The sequence below is a fragment of the Schistocerca piceifrons genome, chromosome 1 (genome assembly GCF_021461385.2).
Source record: "Schistocerca piceifrons isolate TAMUIC-IGC-003096 chromosome 1, iqSchPice1.1, whole genome shotgun sequence".
In the NCBI taxonomy this organism is placed as follows: Eukaryota; Metazoa; Arthropoda; class Insecta; order Orthoptera; family Acrididae; genus Schistocerca; species Schistocerca piceifrons.
In genome coordinates this window covers 525,068,547-525,089,758 of record NC_060138.1, presented here as the reverse complement: position 1 = coordinate 525,089,758, position 21,212 = coordinate 525,068,547, and the positions used below count along the sequence as shown (strand labels likewise).

The window sequence follows — 21,212 nt, the reverse complement described above, 5'->3', positions numbered from 1 at the left end:
GCCGTACCGTAGGTGCAACCACAACGGAGAGCCAAGACAAACGTGTGGTTCCTGAAGAGGGGCAGCAGCCTTTTCAGTAGTTGAAGGGGCAACAGTCTGGATGATTGACTGATCTGGCCTTGTAACACTAACCAAAATGGCCTTGCTGTTCTGGTACTGCGAATGGCTGAAAGCAAGGGGAAACTACAGCCGTAACTTTTCCCGAGGACATGCAGCTTTACTGCATGGTTAAATGATGATGGTGTCCTCTTGGGTAAAATATTCCGGAGGTAAAATAGTCACCCAATCGGATCTCCGGGCGGTGACTACTCAAGAGGACATCGTTATCACGAGAAAGAATACTGGCGTTCTACGGATCGGAGCATGGAATGTCAGATCCCTTAATCGGGCAGGTAGGTTAGAAAATTTAAAAAGGGAAATGGATAGGTTAAAGTTAGATATAGTGGGAATTAGTGAAGTTCGGTGGCAGGAGGAACAAGACTTTTGGTCAGGTGAATACAGGGTTATAAATACAAATACAAATAGGGGTAATGCAAGAGTAGGTTTAATAATGAATAAAAAAAATAGGAGTACGGGTAAGCTACTACAAATAGCATAGTGAACGCATTATTGTGGCCAAGATAGACACAAAGCCCACACCTACTACAGTAGTACAAGTTTATATGCCAACTAGCTCTGCAGATGACAAAGAAATTGATGAAATGAATGATGAGATAAAAGGAATTATTCAGGCAGTGAAGGGAGACGAAAAGTTAATAGTCATGGGTGACTGGAATTCGACAGGAGGAAAAGGGAGAGAAGGAAACATAGTAGGTGAATATGGATTGGGGCTAAGAAATGAAAGGGGAAGCCGCCTGGTAGAATTTTGCGCAGAGCATATCTTAATCACAGCTAACACTTGGTTCAAGAATCATGAAAGAAGGTTGTATACATGGAAGAACCCTGGAGATACTAACAAGTATCAGATAGATCATATAATGGTAAGACAGAGATTTAGGAACCAGGTTTTAAATTGTAAGACATTTCCAGGGGCAGATGTGGACTCTGACCACAATCTATTTGTTATGAACTGTAGATTAAAACTGAAGAAACTGCAAAAGGGTGGGAATTTAAGGAGATGGGACCTGGATAAACTGAAAGAACCAGTGGTTGTACAGAGTTTCAGGGAGAGCATAAGGGAAAATTGACAGGAATGGGGGAAAGAAACACAGTAGAAGAAGAATGGGTAACTTTGAGGGATGAAATAGTGAAGGCAGCAGACGATCAAATAGGTAAAAAGATGAGGGCTAGTAGAATCCCTTGAGTAACAGAAGAAATATTGAATTTAATTGATGAAAGGAGAAAATATAAAATTGCAATAAATGAAGCAGGCAAAAAGGAATACAAACGTCTCAAAAATGATTTCGACAGGAAGTGCAAAATGGCTAAGCAGGGATGGCTAGAGGACAAATGTAAGGATGTAGAGGCTTATCTCACTAGGGTAAGATAAATACTGCCTACAGGAAAATTAAAGAGACCTTTGGAGAAAAGAGAACCACTTGTATGAATATAGAGAGCTTTGATGGAAACCCAGTTCTAAGCAAAGAAGGGAAAGCAGAAAGGTGGAAGGAGTATATAGAGGGTTTATACAAGGGCGATGTACTTGAGGACAATATTATGGAAATGGAAGAGGATGTAGATGAAGACAAAATGGGAGATAAGATACTGCGTGAAGAGTTTGACAGAGCACTGAAAGACCTGAGTCGAAACAAGGCCCCGGGAGTAGACAACATTCCATTAGAACTACTGACGGCCTTGGGAGAGCCAGTCCTGACAAAACTCTACCATCTGGTGAGCAAGATGTATGAGACAGGGAAATACCCTCAGACTTCAAGAAGACTATAACGATTCCAATCCCAAAGAAGGCAGGTGTTGACAGATGTGAAAATTACCAAACTATCAGTTTAATAAGTCACAGCTACAAAATACTAGCATGAATTCTTTACAGACGAATGGAAAAACTGGTAGAAGCCGACCTCGGGGAAGATCAGTTTGGATTCCGTAGAAATGTTGGAACACATGAGGCAACACTGACCCTCCGACTTATCTTAGAAGAAAGATTAAGGAAAGGCAAACCTACGTTTCTAGCATTTGTAGACTTAGAGAAAGCTTTTGACAATGTTAACTGGAATACTCTCTTTCAAATTCTGAAGGTGGCAGGGGTAAAATACAGGGAGCAAAAGGCTATTTACAATTTGTACAGAAACCAGATGTCAGTTACAAGAGTCGAGGGACATGAAAGGGAAGCAGTGGTTGGGAAGGGAGTGAGACAGGGTTGTAGCCTCTCCCCAATGTTATTCAATCTATATATTGAGCAAGCAATAAAGGAAACAAAAGAAAAGTTCGGAATAGGTATTAAAATCCATGGAGAAGAAATAAAAACTTTGAGGTTCGCCAATGACATAGTAATTCTGTCAGAGACAGCAAAGGACTTGGAAGAGCAGCTGAACGGAATGGTCAGTGTCTTGAAAGGAGGGTATAAGATGAACATCAACAAAAGCAAAACGAAGATAATGGAATGTAGTTGAATTAAGTCGGGTGATGCTGAGGGAATTAGATTAGGAAATGAGACACTTAAAGTAGTAAAGAAGTTCTGCTATTTGGGGAGCAAAATAACTGATGATGGTCGAAGTCGAGAGGATATAAAATGAAGAATGGCAATGGCAAGGAAAGTGTTTCTGAAGAAGAAAAATTTGTTAACATCGAATATAGATTTAAATGTCAGGAAGCTGTTTCTGAAAGTATTTCTATGGAGTGTAGCTATGTATGGAAGTGAAACGTGGACAAGAAATAGTTTAGACAAGAAGAGAATAGAAGCTTTCGAAATGTGGTGCTACAGAAGAATGCTGAAGATTAGATGGGTAGATCACATAACTAATGAGGAGGTATTGGATAGAATTGGGGAGAAGAGGAGCTTGTGGCACAAGTTGACTAGAAGAAGAGATCGGTTGGTAGGACATGTTCCGATAACATCGAGGGATCACCAATTTAGTATTGGAGGGCAGCGTGGAGGGTAAAAATCTTAGAGGGAGATCAAGAAATGAATACACTAAGCAGATTCAGAAGGATGTAGGCTGCAGTACTGGGAGATGAAGAAGCTTGCACAGGATAGAGTAGCATGGAGAGCTGCATCAAACCATCCTCAGGACTTAAGACCACAACAAGAACGACAACAACAACGTTAGTTGACTTTCTGGATTCCGCTATTAGTGGCTAGATGCATGTTATTATAAAATATGGCTGAGAACCACCTGCAGGCCACAGTTTGACAACCACTGACATACGTAATTGTCACCTTTAGTCAGAAACTAGTTTGATGCAGTTCTCCTTGCTAGGCAATCCTGTTGCAAGTCTCATCATCTCTGCATAACTATTACAATCCACATCCGCTTGAGCCTGCTAAATGTATTCAAGCCTTGGTCTCTTCCTCTCCAATTTTTACCCTTCTAACTTCCCTTCACTAGAAAATTAACTATTTCTTGATGCCACAGGAAGTGTTCTACCAACCAGTCCCTACTTAAGCTAGGTATACACATGAGAGCTCTTCACTCACAGAGAGCTTTTACAAGTAATATGTGCTGTGTAAACAGTGCTGAGAGTCAGCTCACCAGCAGTGTCATTTGAGTGTGGGCCAAGATCTAAGATAGTCATGCTCTGCTAGTTTAGACCTCATGTAGACGGCAACCTCCAGCTCTCGAGACCGGCTTGCCATAGCTATCAGGCAAGAAAAACTGTACCAACATTTTTGGGAGAGCTGAGGGTAGTCAGTGAGTGCTGAGCAGCCATATTGGGTCCAAGATTTGTGCTGTATTTCACAGTTTTTACAGTACCACACCTTGTTAATATATTTTGCTACATTATTACACACATTAAATGAAAGTACTCACAAAACTACGTGTTTTGAGCCATAATGTGTGGCCATAACGTGTTTTTGAGGAAAGAAATTGTCCATTTTACCTCCTACATGAACAGCACAAGCAGTTAGATCACACTTAAACAATGCAATGGAGCAGCGAACTTATAAAAACATCATAGATATCTCACATAAAATTGATAAAAAAAGGTCACTAAAGAGGTTTGGTCCTACATTAATAAGACAAGAGACTAGTGCGTTATCCATTGCACCACGTGGATATTCCTGTACCGTCATTGTCAGGGAATTCATACTACTGCCACGATGGATACATTGCAAAGCGAATACCACTAATGTGTCCACAAAAAGAAGCAATGAAAGCTGCCAGGAAGTGGACTTGGGATGAAGTTGTGCATTTAATTAATATGTTGGTGCGTAAGTTTGTAGAGATTTTGATTTGTATGTTGGTATTCAAGCTGCTATGGGTTTATTTTTCGATTGTAATTTTTTTTGTGTGTTGTTCATGTTGCTGTTGAGTTTACATATTGTAATTTTGTCATTTAGAGATAGTGAGTGAAGATGTGGACAGCAGAAAATGGAGTGCCAAGTGGAGAAATCAGAACATTTCTGACTTATTCTTCTGTTCGATTTCAAGAGAGGGATGACAGCAACGGAGGCAGCCAGAAACATTTGCACCATGTACGAGGATAATGCCATTGGACAGGGCATGGCAAGAAAATGGTTTTCTCGTTTGAAGGAAGATGGTTTTGACATTAGTGACACTCCCCGTTCAGCAGGACCTTCGGCATTTGATGAATATCATTTAAACATATTAATCCACAATGATCCGTGTTATTGCATTCAGTAGCTTGCAGATATGATGAACTGTGATCATTCCACCATTGTGTGACGTTTGAATGCATTGGGAAGTTCAAAAATAGAGTGTATGGGTACTGCATGCACTAAGCCAAAGTCTTAAAAAGGTGGCTGTATGTGCATCTCTGCTTGCTCGTCATCAATTGGCTCATGAACAACACCGACCATTCCTGTCCTGTATCATTACTGGTGACGAGAAATGATGTCTATGCTAACATAAGGAAAAGAAAGAAGTGGTTGGGCCCAAACAAAGCAGCAACTCCCTGTACAAAGACCTCTGCACATCCACAAGAGAATGCCGTGCATCTGATGGAACAGAGGCAGTGTAGGATACTACGAATTGTTTCCTCAAGGTCTAACCATCACTGCTTACATTTACTGCCAACAACCGAGATTGCTTGTAGACTAAATCGAAGAACAATGACCAGGAAGACTGTGTGAAGTGATGCTACTTCACAGTAATGCCCACCCACTTTCTACTACACTGACAAAAAATAGGCAGGAGTTGGGTTCAGAAATCATTTTGCACCCACCATATTCACTTGATCTTGCACCCTCAGATTTTCACCTTTTCCAGTCTCTACTGAACAACTATCAAGATACTTTCTTCCCGGATGAAAATGTGCCCCAAACATGGCTCAACGAGTTCTTTACCTGAAAACCATGCGATTTCTAAGTCGTGGAATCTGGAAGTTACGTCCGTGTTGACACATTGTGTGTGTACGTATTATTGATGTGAGCCATCTTATGTGCACCTGTTGTGTTTATTAAACTTATGGATAAATGCTATGAACTTATGCACAACCCAACAGTTTGTACAAGGAAAGCCCAGAGTTATGGAATGTACCTTTACTGTACTACAGAAATCAAGATAAGAAGTAAAGTTTGCTGTCCGGAATGGCTACCGTTTTTAAGACCTCCAGAGAGAAATTTACCAGGATATCCACAATTTAAAAAAAAAATCAGCTGAAGTAGTTTGATAGCATAAATAAATTAACGAATAAACAACTGACATCACCTTTCAAAACAGTTATTTTGGAATCCGAAAAACTGTCATTAACTTAAAGTAATAAAGTTGTATCTATAACTTTTTATGACATGCTATTTACTAATTATATTATTTTATTGCACATTGAACCCTTAAGTCAATACAGGTAAAGTTCAAATACAAGGGTTATATAGGATATAAATAAAAGCAAAGTTCATAGAAAACAATTATTTTATTACCAAAAGTTTTGTACTTATGATTACTTTTCAACATAATCACCAGAAAAATGAGACATTTATCATACCTATGGACAAGCTTTACAATACCCTTTTCAAAAAATGTTGCCACCAACAATTTCAAATGAGCAGTGATGTTGTTTTGAAGATCTTTGTTGATTTTAAAGTGCTGCCCTCCTAGCCATGTCTTCAGTTCAGGGAAAAGGTGGAAGTCGCCGGGTGCCAGGTCTGGACTGTACGGCAGATGATCGAGAATGTCCCGTTGCAACTGTTCAAGGAGCCGTTGGGCTCTGCCAGCAGTGTGTGGACGAACGTTGTCATGGATAAACACAATTCCTGAAGTCAGTGTTCCTCTTCGTTTGTTTTGAATGTCTCTCCACAAATATCGTAAAGTTTCACAATAAGCAGCTGCATTGATAGTGGTTCTGGGCTGCATAAAATATACAAGCAACACACCTTTTTGGTCCCAAAACATGGTAGCCATAACCTTTCTGTTGTAGAATGTTTGTTTGAATTTTTTTGGTTTGTTTGGTGAATTTGGATGCATCCATTGTCGCGTTTGTCATCTTGTTTCCGGTGTGTCATATTGGATCCAAGTTTCACCTCCAGTAACAATTGATTTCAAAAAGTTCTTTCCTTCATTGTGATAACCATCAAGAAAATTCAAAGCTGATGCTATTTGGTGACTTTCTTGGGCATCCGTCAACATTTTTGGAACCCAACGGGCACAAAGCTTTTTGTAGCCTAAGTATAGTGTACGACAGATCCTAAAACTTCCATAATTTCTGTAGACAAAGCAGTTATGGTAAACCTACGATTTTCTCTAACCATTCTGTCCACTTGTTCAATAAGGTCAGCTGTAATGACAGACTTGGTCCTTGGCCCCCTTCATCATGCATGTCATTTCGGCTGTCTTTAAACTTTCGGCACCATTCACGCTCACCAGTCATGAAGTTATCACTGTACACTTTGTTCATTCTCCAATGAATAGCTGCACTATTCCCTTCTGCTTGCAGAAACCAAATTACACTTCGTAATTCACACTTGGCCGAAGCAACAATGATGGCATCCATGTTTACGTGGCTATAGTGCAAAGCAGACTGATGCCTTGAGGTGGCAGAAGCAACAATGATGGCAGCCATGTTTACGTGGCTATAGTGCAACACAGACTGATGCCTTGAAGTCGGCAATGGCGGAGTGTGTGAAGTGAGAGCTGAGCAGTAGCCTACAGCCCATGTGCACTTTCTGCCGCTCGTGTAGCTTCTCTACGAAGCGGTCGGAGGTTGGGAGGAAAAAACCCAGCCCTCATAAACATAAGTCTGGAAATGCTTTATTTCTCAGATATCCACCCTATTTGGCTTGTGAACATGTATGGGTATCAAAATGAAAGCTAGTGTAATGTTATTTTATCATAATTATTATTTTACCAAATATTGAAGAGGATGAATATAACTGATCCTAGAAATATTAGTATAACAAGCAATCTGTCTTTAATATTAATTGATTTAGCACAATAGTGTCTTGCTTGGCAATTCTGGGTCCAATTATAAGTAGTATTTCTTCCTTCTGCATAGCCGTCATTCTTGTAAACTTTCGATATTGTTGTGGATCATTTATCACAAGCTCTATAATGAGATTCTTGCACGCTCCAGAATAATAATGCCACCTAATGCAAGCTCTCTTTCAACACAAACTCAGTTGTTTACGTTCTTTTGACACTGAAAGTATTATAAGTGCAGTTGCAGCCCAATGCTCACCCACTGCAAACTCCATCATGCAGAAAACTACAACTGAAAAATGTGAGAGTGAGTGACCTCTCAGCTCTCTCAGATACAATCACCCACTCTGTATCAGCACCTCACACATCTGCTCTCGCAAGGCTCAGACAGAAAGTACTAAGTTACTATCTGTGAAAATTCACCCCTGGTATAAACAATTCTGCACGTACTATCCGAGAGTAACGAGCTGTAAAAGAGCAAAAAACTCATATGTATCACAGCCCTTAAAACTAAGTTGTTTCATTAGTTATCCAATCTACCCATCTGATCTTCAGTGCTCTTGTGCAGCACTACATTTCAAAAGCTTCTATTCATTTCTTATCTTTAATGCATACTGTCCACATTTTACTTCTGTATATGGCTACACTCAAGAGCAATGGTTTTTAGCAAGTCAGCATGTTTAATCCTTATTACTTCTGCCATTTTCAGTTAGTTATTTTGTTCCCCGAATAGCAAAATTAATTCAAAACATTCGAGGTCTCATCACACAATCTAATTCTCTCGGTATCACCTGATTTTATTTGACTATATTACATTACCTTGGTTCTATTTCCATTGATCTTTATCTCAACTTCATTTTCGAGGAATTATCAATATAGTTCAATATCCTTCTAAGTCCTTTTCTGCCTCTGACGGAAGTACAGTGTCATCACTCCAAATTTTTTATTTCATCTCCTTGAACTTTAATTTCCTTTCTAAACTGCTCCTTGGTTCCTTTACTGGTTGATGCTACAACCCTGTCTCACCCCCTTCTCAAATACTGCTCCCCACTCAAGTTCTTCGGCTCTTTTAACTGCAGCATGATTTATGTACATGTCTTAGATAACCCTTTTCTCTCTGTATTTTACCCCTGCTACCTTCAGAATTTCAGATAGTGTATTTGTTACTATATGCAAATAAGATGGCAACCATAGTGGCATAGTGTTATGACATTGGACATCTATGCAGGAATCTGGTTGAAAACTTCTGTCTGTGCATGTAGGTTTAAGAGCTTTCTTGGTTTTCCTAAAACTGTGCTGTTCACAGTATTTTCCAAGGGAAGCTAGTATTATGAAATATTTCCTGTAACTGATTTAATTTTATTTAACTAAAAAGATGATGACTCTTGCATTTAAGAAACCCAGGAAATGTATATAATGGGAAATAATAACTACAGGTGTACCACAAGCATTGATATTAAGTCCACTCTTATCCTGATTATATACACATACTCTGCTATCTTATGCCCAAGAAGCTGAAAGAGTTCTCTTAAATGATGCAAGAACTAGTATAGTCAATCCTACTGGAGAAACTTTAACACTTGATAAATGTAAATAAAATTTTCCTGAAAATTAATAACTGGTAATCTTCAACTGGACTGTTACTGAACGAAGATAAAACAATACACACAATTCAGTATTGCACAAGGCCTTAGAACACCATCAGAAATACATAGAGATAAATAAGAAACTTAAATTGACTGTTCTAAATCATTAGGGGCTTGTACTTGGAATAACATGAACTGGCAGTCATATATTACAGACATTCTGAAACATCCAACTTTTGCATTAGATATAAATCCTATTTCGGAGATGAAACTGTCAAAAGCTGTATTTTCCTATTTTCCCTTCTGTAACGTCTTATGGCATCATATTCTGGGGTAACTTGTCATAGAGGAAAAAAAGTGTGTTGCACACAAGCTGGTAATTGAGATAATACACGATTCTTAAGCTTCTCAGTTGCATGCTTCATGACAAGATAGTTCACGAGTTAATGGCCAGCATTCTGTCCAATGGGCACAAAATTTTAGTGAGTGACTACTTACCATCAGCAGGTGCACTGATGAACTGAATGCTTCTGGGCTGGAGTGGTGCTTTTGCTATTGATATACACAGCACTTTTCCGCTATGTTGAAATTTTAATAGTGATTGCGAATCAAAGGGAATATCTAGCAGGGTTGCCACAAGTTTCATCAAGTGAAATTCCCTGATTTCCAGACATGTTTCAGCATTTGTCCCTAACAAATTTTGAGATCTCAAGGATAAATAAGACCTAAGTTGACAATCTGTTTTTGCAGCTACAGTACAAGAAACAATAGTGCAAACGAGGGGAAGAAAGAAGAAGAAGCAGCTTGCAAGCAGGCAGTATTTTCTGATGTGAGCGAAAATCTGAAGTATTATCAACATCAACATCTTTTGTAATGAACTGATTGTAGACGGAGAAAGCAAGAAAAATGGTATGTGTGTTTCATTAAAGTCGATGATGTTATTTCATTTCAATAAGGCTTAACACGTTTGGTGACAAAAATAAGAATAATTAAAATGTCTATAAAACGCCACACTGTACAATGTCCTCATGATGAGACAGTCGCAATTCCTGAAATCCATCAGCCATGGCTTCTGGCTTGCTGAGGAGCAACACCACAGTCCTGGGTCCATGGATAAACCATGGAAATCCGCTGCATTACACCACACACAAACAGACCTAACCTAAGGGCAGATTGGTGAGATTAGATCCAATGGGCAAGGCCTGCACATTAGTGGGAACCGAATGTGCTTGTGCAGAAACGGTCTGCTTGGACACACACACACACACACACACACACACACACACACACACACACACACTCTCCCTGCCTTCGTAGCAGCTCATAGGCTACTGGCAAGAAGTGGTTGCAGCACTGAGAAGAGTAGTACAAAGGACACAAGCAGTAATTATGAAGTAGTACGGCGCATGTACTCAGCTGCACCCAGTCAGTGGTGATGATGATGCATGACACCCCAGCAAACAACCATTTCATTAAAAAAAATAAAAAAAAATTTCCAGTTTTTTTCCTTTACTTTTTTTCTTCAAATTCTCCTGATATTTCCGATTTATTTGAAATTTCCTGATGTCCAGAACCTGTGGCAATGCTGACCTGGGTTGTGGCGACACACAGATCTGTAGTACAGCCCCAGTCCAGCTTATGTTAGAAGATGACAGATTGGTTGAGGCTTTGCACAGCCACTGTACGTGAATGTTATCTAGCCTATTTAATTTGATACGACTGTTCACAACCAACAAAACACTTTGATGTTAGTGGGAGGATACCCCCCCCCCCCTCAAAGTTTTACCCAAATCAATATCCATCTGTGGTTATTCAACTTCTACAAATGCCACGGATCCCCGTAACTCCCACTAAACAAGCCATGTTATTGTGGACACAATGTACAATACAAGTAGTTTATTATGTTTAAAATATTGACAATTTATAAATGAAAGACTTATTTATTGTTCCAAACAAGAAATTTTATGACTATTTGAAAAAAATCGCTTTCACTGCCAGCTTTTGAGAAAAGCCATCAAAAATGCTCTACACTAAAATGCTTTGTGTTTTACATTAAATGCACATTCACATTCTAAACTAAATGTGAACTGCACCAGGTAAACAGCTACTCACTCATCACAGTTGGAACTAACAATTTTTTGGAAATTTATGACATCTGGTAATGATTTGTACACATGGGAGTGCCAAAATGCACAGGTCTCTCTTCTGCCGCCGCCCCCCCCCCTCCCCCACACACACTCCCACAATTTTCGATGATTGGCTAGGTATGTCAGTTCACAGATCTGAAGAAGGCAAAGGAATACCATGTCTCAAAGTAACATGTATAGTAAACCAAGACTGCATTTAAATCAACTTACCAGTTGAGGACAGTTCTACTTTTACAAACCATCCTGACTATGCTGCGGAAGAGTAGAACCTACACCTTAAGTTAAACATAATTTATTTATGCAAAATATTCGGTGACATTGTCAACAAACTTTAATCTCAGACGTGTCAGAGTTATACATGTTATGGTCAATGTTTCAGTATTTACTTACACTCTCATCCATGGTAGTTTTTTTTTTTTTCCTTCATTTATTATTGATACAGTCTTGACCAATGAGTTACACTAATGAAAGCACGACAAAGGTTCTCTGCTATCGATGTTGATGTATGAGGAGGTATCATAATGTTAATGACAACTTGTGTTATGTCAAATATTGCATTTTAAGGTACCGTGTTAATGCTGTTTAACATGGTACTAATTCGTTTTATAAATTTCCTATGTCGATTCAATGAAAAACAGGAAACAACAGAGGAAAATCGAGAAAGAGTATCTCAGTCTATCAAAAATAAAATTAATTTGTGATTTTTTAAAATTCTTTTGGAACTGTAGCAAAGGACGCTCCAGCTCTATTTCAAGAGAAAACGAAACGGTTCACTATTTAAATATATGGTATAACACTCACGTCACTCATTACATACATCCAGTTCATCGAGCGGTAAAGAAACAACCATACACAGCATTTTGTTAAGGTTAATCCCCTTACATACTATCAAATAAGAACAATGTACTATCTTGGACACAAAAAAACTCGGGGAGCTTCTGTGCAAAAAATAAAACATTTTCTCACCACTGCAAATTACTACTCCATAACGTTCACGTAATTACAATAAACTGATACTTCACGATTCGAAAATCGACTGATCAGCAGAAGGTACAACCTACTTCATTTTTACCTGATCACTCAGTGACGTCGCATCGGCCATTTCCTGTGTGTTTTATATCTGCTTCATAAAATTCGGAACTGTAAGATGAATCTTTACTTTTTCTGCGTTTAAATTTGTCTCACAGAACACACTCTAAGCCGTCACAAATACTTCTGCAGCCAAAGATATTAATCATGGTAAATGTAGTGATGTATTCAAGTGTCGTTTAACTTAACATCATTCAGTACCTCCATTCAGCAATTTGAATGTATTGTCTCTAACAGCCAGAAACTACATCGTGTAAACGTTAGTGATCTTATAAAAATACAGAAAACATTTAAACTTCCAAGTAATCTTTGAATGGCACTTCTCTTGTTTTGTGGAAGGGATAAAAAGTTCATAGCTTGTGATTGGTCGAAAATTTGAAATGTTTTCTGTATCGCAAACAGTATCGTGAAAGCTCTGACGTTAAGGTTGTTGTTGGTGTTCGTGTGTTGATAACAAAAACATTTTATTCGTTGTTAAGTGTGGACAGCAATTGTGTGTCTTCAAATGATGTCCGCAATGAATTCAGTAAGTTTAATTCAATGTAATATGACTTTAAAATTCTATTTTGAGGAGTACACATTGTAATAACCAAGTTGTTGGGTGGGTAATGCAGTCTGTTATAACTGAACCTAAGATTGTGAAGTAGTTCTCCTTATTCCGGATGTGTGTAAGCTCTATTTCTAAACTTGTTATGAGATGAAACAGGGCAAGGAATCATCTGATTAGTTGGTTACGATTTGTATAAATGCAGGTCATTGCAATTTGCGTCCTGTTTGTAAGTGCCCTTATACGCTGCTTTTGAGCCCTTAAATTGCATCACAATTACTAAGTGAAGTAGTTGAACTGTCATTTTGTGTTATAATTGTTATCATTATGCTTTATGCACATTCATATACTTTATGTTATTGTGGATACTCGAGGGAGACAAAGCAAAGTGGCACATTGAACAACTAGACGCATAGTGGAAGAAGCGGGTTACCAATTGTCTTCAGCTCATCCTCGTTTATGCTTTCTGTGCTCTACGGAGGAACTTGGCATTAAGGATAGCACAGTTCCATGCACAACTATAACCTGCAAACCACTGTGAAGTACTGATTTTTAGGTCCCCCCCCCCCCCCCCCATTCCATTTACATATGGAGTGCGGACAAAACGATTGTTGAAATGCCTTTGTTATGTAATCTTATCCTCACGAGCCCTATGGGAGTGACATGTAGGAGTTGAAGTATAGTCCTAGAGTCATGACTTAAAGCCAGTTCTTCAAAACTTTACTAGCTAGTAGATTTTCCCAGGGTAGTTTCAATCTGTCTTCAGTAGTGAAAGTTCTGTTCTTTCAACATCTCAGTGACTCTCCCCCCACAGGTCAAACAAACTTATAACCATTCATCCTACCCTTCTCTGTATACTTTCAGTATCCCCTACCAGGTAGACTGATTGCATTTCCCTAGTATCTGACCAACAAAATGAAGTCTAGTACCAGCTTTACCTGTGCCTGAGCCTATGTGATCACCCCACTTCACATCCCTATTGTTACACCCAAGTATTGATACAAGTTTAGCCGGCTGGAGTGGCCGTGCAGTTCTAGGCGCTACAGTCTGGAACCGAGCGATCGATACGGTCGCAGGCTCGAATCCTGCCTTGGGCATGGATGTGTGTGATGTCCTTAGGTTAGTTAGGTTTAATTAGTTCTAAGTTCTAGGCGACTGATGACCTCAGAAGTTAAGTCACATAGTGCTCAGAGCCATTTGAACCATTTGATACAAGTTTAAAGATTCATAGAGTACTGTAATTTTTCTTTTTGTAGTGTGCAGTTTCTTATATTTGAACATTGAAGCAAGCTGCCAATCGATGCACCACTTTAAAATCTTATCTAGCTCTGACTGAATATTTATACAGCTTTGTCCAGACTGTATTTCATCGTAGATAACTCCATCATCTGCAGAAAGTCTGAGGTTAGTACTAATATTGTCTGCAAGATTGTTAATAGGCCTATACAGCTTAAACTGCAAGGGACCCGACATGGTTCCATGAGGTACATCCATAGTTAGGCTACTTCTGCACTCACAGTGACTGTCCACTCAAGGTAATATGCTGCGTTCTCACTACTGAGAGATCCTCAGTCCAGTCACATATTTTGTCTGATGCCCTGTATGATATAGTACTTTTGATAATAAGCATAGGTTGCATATGTTAGGAAATTGAGAAACACTGGATCTATCTGACTGCCTTGATACATGGCTTTCAAGATGTCTTGTGAGAAAAAGTGCATGTTGGGTTTCAGATGATCTGTGTTTTCGAAATCCATGCTGGTCGGCATGAAGGAGGTTAGTTCTGTCTGAGGTACCTCATTATCTTTTTGAGCTCAGAATATGTTCCAAGATTCTGCTCAGATGGATGGTAGTTTGTTGGATCACTTCTGCTATCCTTCTTGCAGACAGGTGGGACCTGTGCTTTTTTTTCCACCTATTGGATACAGTTTTTTGTTTGAGGATCTACGATAGATTATAGTTAACCGAGTGGTAGTGCAGCTGTGAATTGGGTATAGAATCTGATATGGATTCCATCAGGTCCTGGGGCTGTATGCTAATGATTTCAGCTGTTTTCTAAACACTACTGACACTAATACCCATTTCAATAATCTTTTCACTCATATGAGAATTAAGTTGGGACAATACTGCTGGGTTTTCCTTTGTCTAGGAACATTTGAAACAAAGTTAAACATTTCTGGTTTTGCTTTGCTATTCGCAGCTTCAGTTCCAGTCACATCCATGAGTGGCTGCACACTAACTTTGGTGCCACTAACAGCCGTTTTATACTACCAGAATTTCTTTGGAGTTTGTGGAAGATCATTTGACAGTAATCTGCTACTGTACTTGTTGAAAGCGTCACACATGCCCTCTTGACTGCCAAATGGGGTTTCATTCAGTGTGTCTGTCTATAGTCCTATGCTTTGTTTTACACCGATTATACAGTAGTCTGTTTCTTTACAGTGACTGTATGCCATGCAGGTTCTCTCACATTACGAACTTTCCTATATTGTACATAACCATTCAGTGCATTGTCAGGTATTCTTTTAATCTTGAGCCGTAGTTCCTCTACATACTCTGTTCTTCAGAGTTTAAAGTCTCAAGTTCCTCATTGAGGTGTCACAGTGTTGTATTGTTTCACTATGTAGTTTGCTCAACATGTAGATCTTTCTGCTTGTTTTAATTGCACTCCTGTGGTGCTACTCATTGTCACTGATAGCAGTTTTGATGTGTACTCTCGCTTCCGGCGCACGGGGTCCCGGGTTCGATTCCCAGCGGGGTCAGGGATTTTCTCTGCCTCGTGATGACTGGATGCTGTGTGTTCTTCATCATCATTGACTCGCAAGTCACCGAAAGTGGCATCAACTAAAAAGCACTTGCAATACGGCGGCCGAACTTCCCCGCATGGGGCCTCCCGGCCAACAATGCCATATGATCATTTTTTGATGTGTACTTCCTCAAAGAAGTCAGGTTTGTCTGTTGCCAATAGATCCTATATATTTGCATCACAATTGGGATTCTGAACTATATGTTTTAGATACTTTTCAGAGAAGACATTTAGTAATGTTTCATAAGATGTCTTGTCACATCTGCCACTAACAAGTAACTATAATTATCACAGCTGATTGGTGGATGATTAAAGTCTCCTCCAACAATTACAGTATCTTTAGGGGACTCATGTACAAGTGACATAAGGTTTTCTTTAAAGTTTTTGGTTACAGGGAGATTACATGGTGGCTCACATTACATTTTGAAATCAGTGTTTTATTAAGTTGAATTGTTATCAATCTATAAACCCACATTTTCTTTCGTAAATCATCATTATAAATTGTGTTATTCAGGCAAAAATTTTGAAGTGTTATTTAAGCAGGGAAGAACATTAAAATTAAAGAACAAGAATGTAATTTATGTTGTGACTCCTGTTACAAATTTGGGACATCTTATTCCTAATGTGCATTTTAGGTCAAAAGTGTCCTCAAACTATTAAGAGTATGGATCTGGTTTTTATCACAGAAAATATTTATACCAAGTGAAATATTGTAATATATTGAAAAAGATGTGTGACCCAATGTTACGTAACTCATGTTACTTGCTACTTCTTCTTGGAATTTTTTTTTCTGCAAGCAGAGAAATGAAAGTATGACATTATGTGCCAAATAAGATAAACTTAATATTAACATTCCACTTTTCAATCACTATGAAAAATTATAAGATCATGACATCTGGGAAAATGAATTAAGTCAGAGAACTGAAAATATCCTCTCGCATTGACCACATCAAGTGGATTAACTTCCTTTATAATTTCCTCACATTTTACAGGCCATTTCCAATAGTGACCAGCACACTCAATTGCTCTGATTAAGTAAGAATTTCCAAAAACTGCGCGTATTCTAACATTGAATTTACTGTCATATTCTACTTAGTGCCAGTCTCCAATTTTCACACTTGCTATGGTTTCTTCAGTATATGATGATTTGCAGCAGCAGAATTCTTTGGAGACAGTAGATATGTTTATAGTACTCCTTTCTTGTAGTGAAAGAGTGAATGCCTTTTTATGTTGGTATTGATGGTGCTGAAGAAAATATTTGAGTTAGATTAAGTTTCACAGTGATTCCTTGAATTTCATCAATACACACATGAGAAACCTGCATAGTTGTGGTACTTTTAGCTACCTGAGCGAAAATTGATGCATCACCTACTATGAATTTCTACATTTTTACTGCATTCCCCACTAGCCGTTCAACAGCGGCACCTTTACCATGGGAATTAGCAAATAAGTTCCAGTCGATTTCCACGTTATAAAATGACTGAAATTGAGGTCCAGCAGCAGTAATATTTTTGTTTTTAAATTGTGAGGCAGATCCGTCTGACCCGATTGAAACTACCTTCACATTTTCAGGTATAGTTGACAGCACCCTGCTAATGCAAGCAATTGCAGCACTTGAGTCATGGCTTTATACAGAGCACTATGTGATTTATATGGTGACAAACTTGCTTTACTAGGTTGCTGATATTGCATTTTATGTTGCGTATGTTTTTTAACTCTCTCCCTATTTTTAGCTCTCCTTCCTTCTAATAACAGTCCTTGCTTATGTTGACTCAACTTTGGAAATTTTATTTTCTGCATCTGATGGCCTTTTCAAGCTTCTTCCAGATGCTTCTTCTTAAATTCTTCATATTTTCCATCACTCTTTAACTTTTCCCTCCTCCTACTCTGTCTTTCTGCCTCTGCTAAGGGCACCCTCTACTTCTAATCTTAAAATAATAAAACTGTGACACAGATTATGTGACTTAAGATACACATTAATTTTGCTGTTTTTACAATATTGGTTGAAATTAGGAAAAATTTAGTAGTGATATTAGTTATACATTCACACTAAGAAGTAAATTACTGAACAAGATACAGTTATCTCTAATATCTCTCTTGATATAAAAACTTAATTAGGCCTACATGAAAGTGACTCATGTTACATGAAAGTTCACGCTGTTGTATTAGATTGTTTACGCCAATCCATAATTTTCCTACTTCAGTTTTGTACTCTTTATGCAATACTTTAGGGTATGTAACAGTAATATAAATAATGATATGCTAATTCTTACTTGCCAATTAGTTTAAATGAAGGCCCCAAATCTCCAATAATTCACACTCCTATCACATGAAAAACCTGGTTTTATAAAAATGGCTACAAATTATGAGGGAAAGCAATAGTGGGCCACAAACCATTGTTACCATACAGTAAAAAGTCCAGCCTTTTCTAAAAAAAAAAATATAAGTACCAAATTTTAAACTTTTAAATATTGTAAGTGTGTCCTACTTTATATGGAATATCCCTACACCAGGAGGAGAACCTGGAGGTCAGTAGAATAACCCTATTAAAATTTTTTTCTCACTGTTGATACTGAGTCTTGCGTAGACAGGTTCACTATCCATCCACTCCCCACTTTTATATGAAGTTACTATTCTCCACCTCTAATCTAGTAGGAAATTAAACCTTAACCTTTTAGTATTATTATTTGTCAGCATGAACCCCTATTTTCTGATTAGAATGTTAACATACATTCTGGAGGTGCACAATGAGATGACTGCTTAAGGAACAGGATTCTTCTTTAGGAAGAGTGGTCTCCAAATTACTGTTGGGCAAACACCATTAAAGTTTCCATGGTTGTCTTAAACCACACAATGCTGATGCACACGTGCTCTCCCTCTCCCCCCTTCTCTCCTCCCCCTCACAGTTGAGTGTGGATATGTGGAACAATGCTGTCTGTGTGGCATAAAATTTTGTTACGAATCAGAGAACTTGAGAAAGTTTCGACCAGCTCTTGCAACATGATCACTTCTAACCATGCGGCAAAATGCACTATTTTCTTGAAGACCCCATCCTCCAAAGAAGACCATGTGCATAAAAGTTAAGTCCATGTCCTTACAAATAAATCATATAATTAACAACTACCTCTTGTTTGGATTATGACACCAGTGAATGTCAAGAAAACTTTCTGCAGTCCAGCATTGTGTCCACCTAATCGTATTGTATTAACCAAAAAACAGGTCTTACTAACAAAGGCTGTTAATCACGAGTTGTTTGCTAGAGTGCAGACACTAAAACATGGCAGGTAACATAGTGTAAGCGGATAAGAACATTAACCACCCAAGGGGTGGGAAGATTAGTAGATGAAACAAGTCCGCCTCCGTCTCGCAGGTCTGAGGGGTTATGTCACAAGTCTCTGCTCCTACGAAAGCAGAACTTAGCCTGCATAATGGTTGTAGGGATTGCTGATCTCTATGGTCATGCTTAGATCCTCCATGGACCAGGATTGGTTGATTGATTTTATCAGAGAAGCAAAAACAACATTGGTCAAGCCCACAGCTGCCCGCACCTAAACAGGGTTTATTGTGTGGTATTGTTCCCTGTGTCTCTAGTATGCCAACCAGTTTTGGACCTAGGCGTAATATTCTACATGCTGGCTCCTTGTCCAGTCTTCTAGTTTTATTTTGATCATCGTCTTGGTGATTGTCAGGACAGGTTCTGGTTAAATAAATGGTGTCTTCGCCCCTGTCCTGGCCAACCTATCAGCTCCACAAGGACATTGTGGCATTCTGCCACAATCTTTAATCTTGTTGCAGAGGCTGCCATTGCTTTCAGGGCCACTTGGCTGTCTGAATAAATGAAAATGCTATGACCTTTGTAGCACCTCCGCAAATTCACCTCCACGCACACCCTGATAGCAGATATTTCTGCTTGAAGCACAGTGGCCATCTTCCCTATAGAGATTGCACTGTCCAGTGTTGGCTGCACCTCATATACCCTGGCCCAACACCTTAGTCGGTTTTCGAACCATCAGTGAACCATACTATGTCCTCAGTATGGTGTCAAAATTTTTTCTCCCAGAGTTTTCTACTTTCAATTGCTACATTGAAAGACTTGTTGAAGCAGCTGGGAGTTGTTATATAGTCGGTTGGCATTTCCCCAACTGTACCTATGTCTATGCGAGAATTATCGCACAATCAGCTTAACAGCTCATGCATCGAAGCTGCTTACAAGAATAATATACAGAAGAATGGAAAAGAAAATCGAGAATGCGCTAGATGACGATCAGTTTGGCTTTAGGAAAAGTAAAGGGACGAGAGAGGCAATTCTGACGTTACGGCTAATAATGGAAGCAAGACTAAAGAAAAATCAAGACACTTTCATAGAATTTGTAGACCTGGAAAAAGCGTTCGACAATATAAAATGGTGCAAGCTGTTCGAGATTCTGAAAAAAGTAGGGGTAAGCTATAGGGAGAGATGGGTCATATACGATATGTACAACAACCAAGAGGGAATAATAAGAGTGGACGATCAAGAACGAAGTGCTCGTATTAAGAAGGGTGTAAGACAAGGCTGTAGCCTTTCGCCCCTACTCTTCAATCTGTACATCGAGGAAGCAATGATGGAAATAAAAGAAAGGTTCAGGAGTGGAATTAAAATACAAGGTGAAAGGATATCAATGATACGATTCGCTGATGACATTGCTATCCTGAGTGAAAGTGAAGAAGAATTAAATGATCTGCTGAACGGAATGAACAGTCTAATGAGTACACAGTATGGTTTGAGAGTAAATCGGAGAAAGACAAAGGTAATGAGAAGTAGTAGAAATGAGAACAGCGAGAAACTTAACATCAGGATTGATGGTCACGAAGTCAATGAAGTTAAGGAATTCTGCTACCTAGGCAGTAAAATAACCAATGACGGACCGAGCAAGGAGGACATCAAAAGCAGACTCGCTATGGCAAAAAAGGCATTTCTGGCCAAGAGAAGTCTACTAATATCAAATACCGGCCTTAATTTGGGGAAGAAATTTCTGGGGATGTACGTCTGGAGTACAGCATTGTATGGTAGTAAAACATGGACTGTGGGAAAACCGGAACAGAAGAGAATCGAAGCATTTGAGATGTGGTGCTATAGACGAATGTTGAAAATTAGGTGGACTGATAAGGTAAGGAATGAGGAGGTTCTACGCAGAATCGGAGAGGAAAGGAATATGTGGAAAACACTGATAAGGAGAAGGGACAGGATGATAGGACATCTGCTAAGACATGAGGGAATGACTTCCATGGTACTAGAGGGAGCTGTAGAGGGCAAAAACTGTAGAGGAAGACAGAGATTGGAATATGTCAAGCAAATAATTGAGGACTTAGGTTGCAAGTGCTACTCTGAGATGAAGAGGTTAGCACAGGAAAGGAATTCATGGCGGGCCGCATCAAACCAGTCAGTAGACCGATGACAAAAAAAAAAAAAAAAAAAAAAAAAAAAAAAAAAAAAAAAAAAACCCTATGTCTACCTCACTCATTATTGTAGTGTGTGGTCATGGATACCTCAGTGAGTTCCAGTTTTTG

The 21,212-nt window shown here is 38.9% G+C and overlaps 2 protein-coding genes across 3 annotated transcripts in view; one reads left to right on the top strand and one right to left on the bottom strand.

Moving 5' to 3' along the window:
• LOC124798300 (ADP-ribosylation factor-like protein 6-interacting protein 1) overlaps nt 1–12,532 on the bottom strand; it is a 47,561-nt gene extending 35,029 nt beyond the window's left edge. The window contains exon 1 of one of the 2 annotated variants that reach the window (XM_047261636.1): nt 12,296–12,532. In XM_047261636.1, coding sequence (XP_047117592.1) covers nt 12,296–12,325 — 30 coding nt within the window. In that variant the 5' untranslated portion in view covers nt 12,326–12,532. Of the gene's footprint in view, nt 1–12,024; nt 12,124–12,295 lie in introns of those variants that run through there. The other variant, XM_047261644.1, reaches the window with a different exon arrangement.
• A 153-nt stretch (nt 12,533–12,685) lies between these two features.
• The window catches only part of LOC124798292 (ubiquitin-conjugating enzyme E2 S), a 71,649-nt gene continuing 63,122 nt past the window's right edge, over nt 12,686–21,212 (top strand). Inside the window, exon 1 of the mRNA XM_047261623.1 lies at nt 12,686–12,838. Within this exon, the coding sequence (XP_047117579.1) occupies nt 12,818–12,838 (21 nt within the window). The 5' untranslated portion in view covers nt 12,686–12,817. The remainder of the gene's footprint in view (nt 12,839–21,212) is intronic.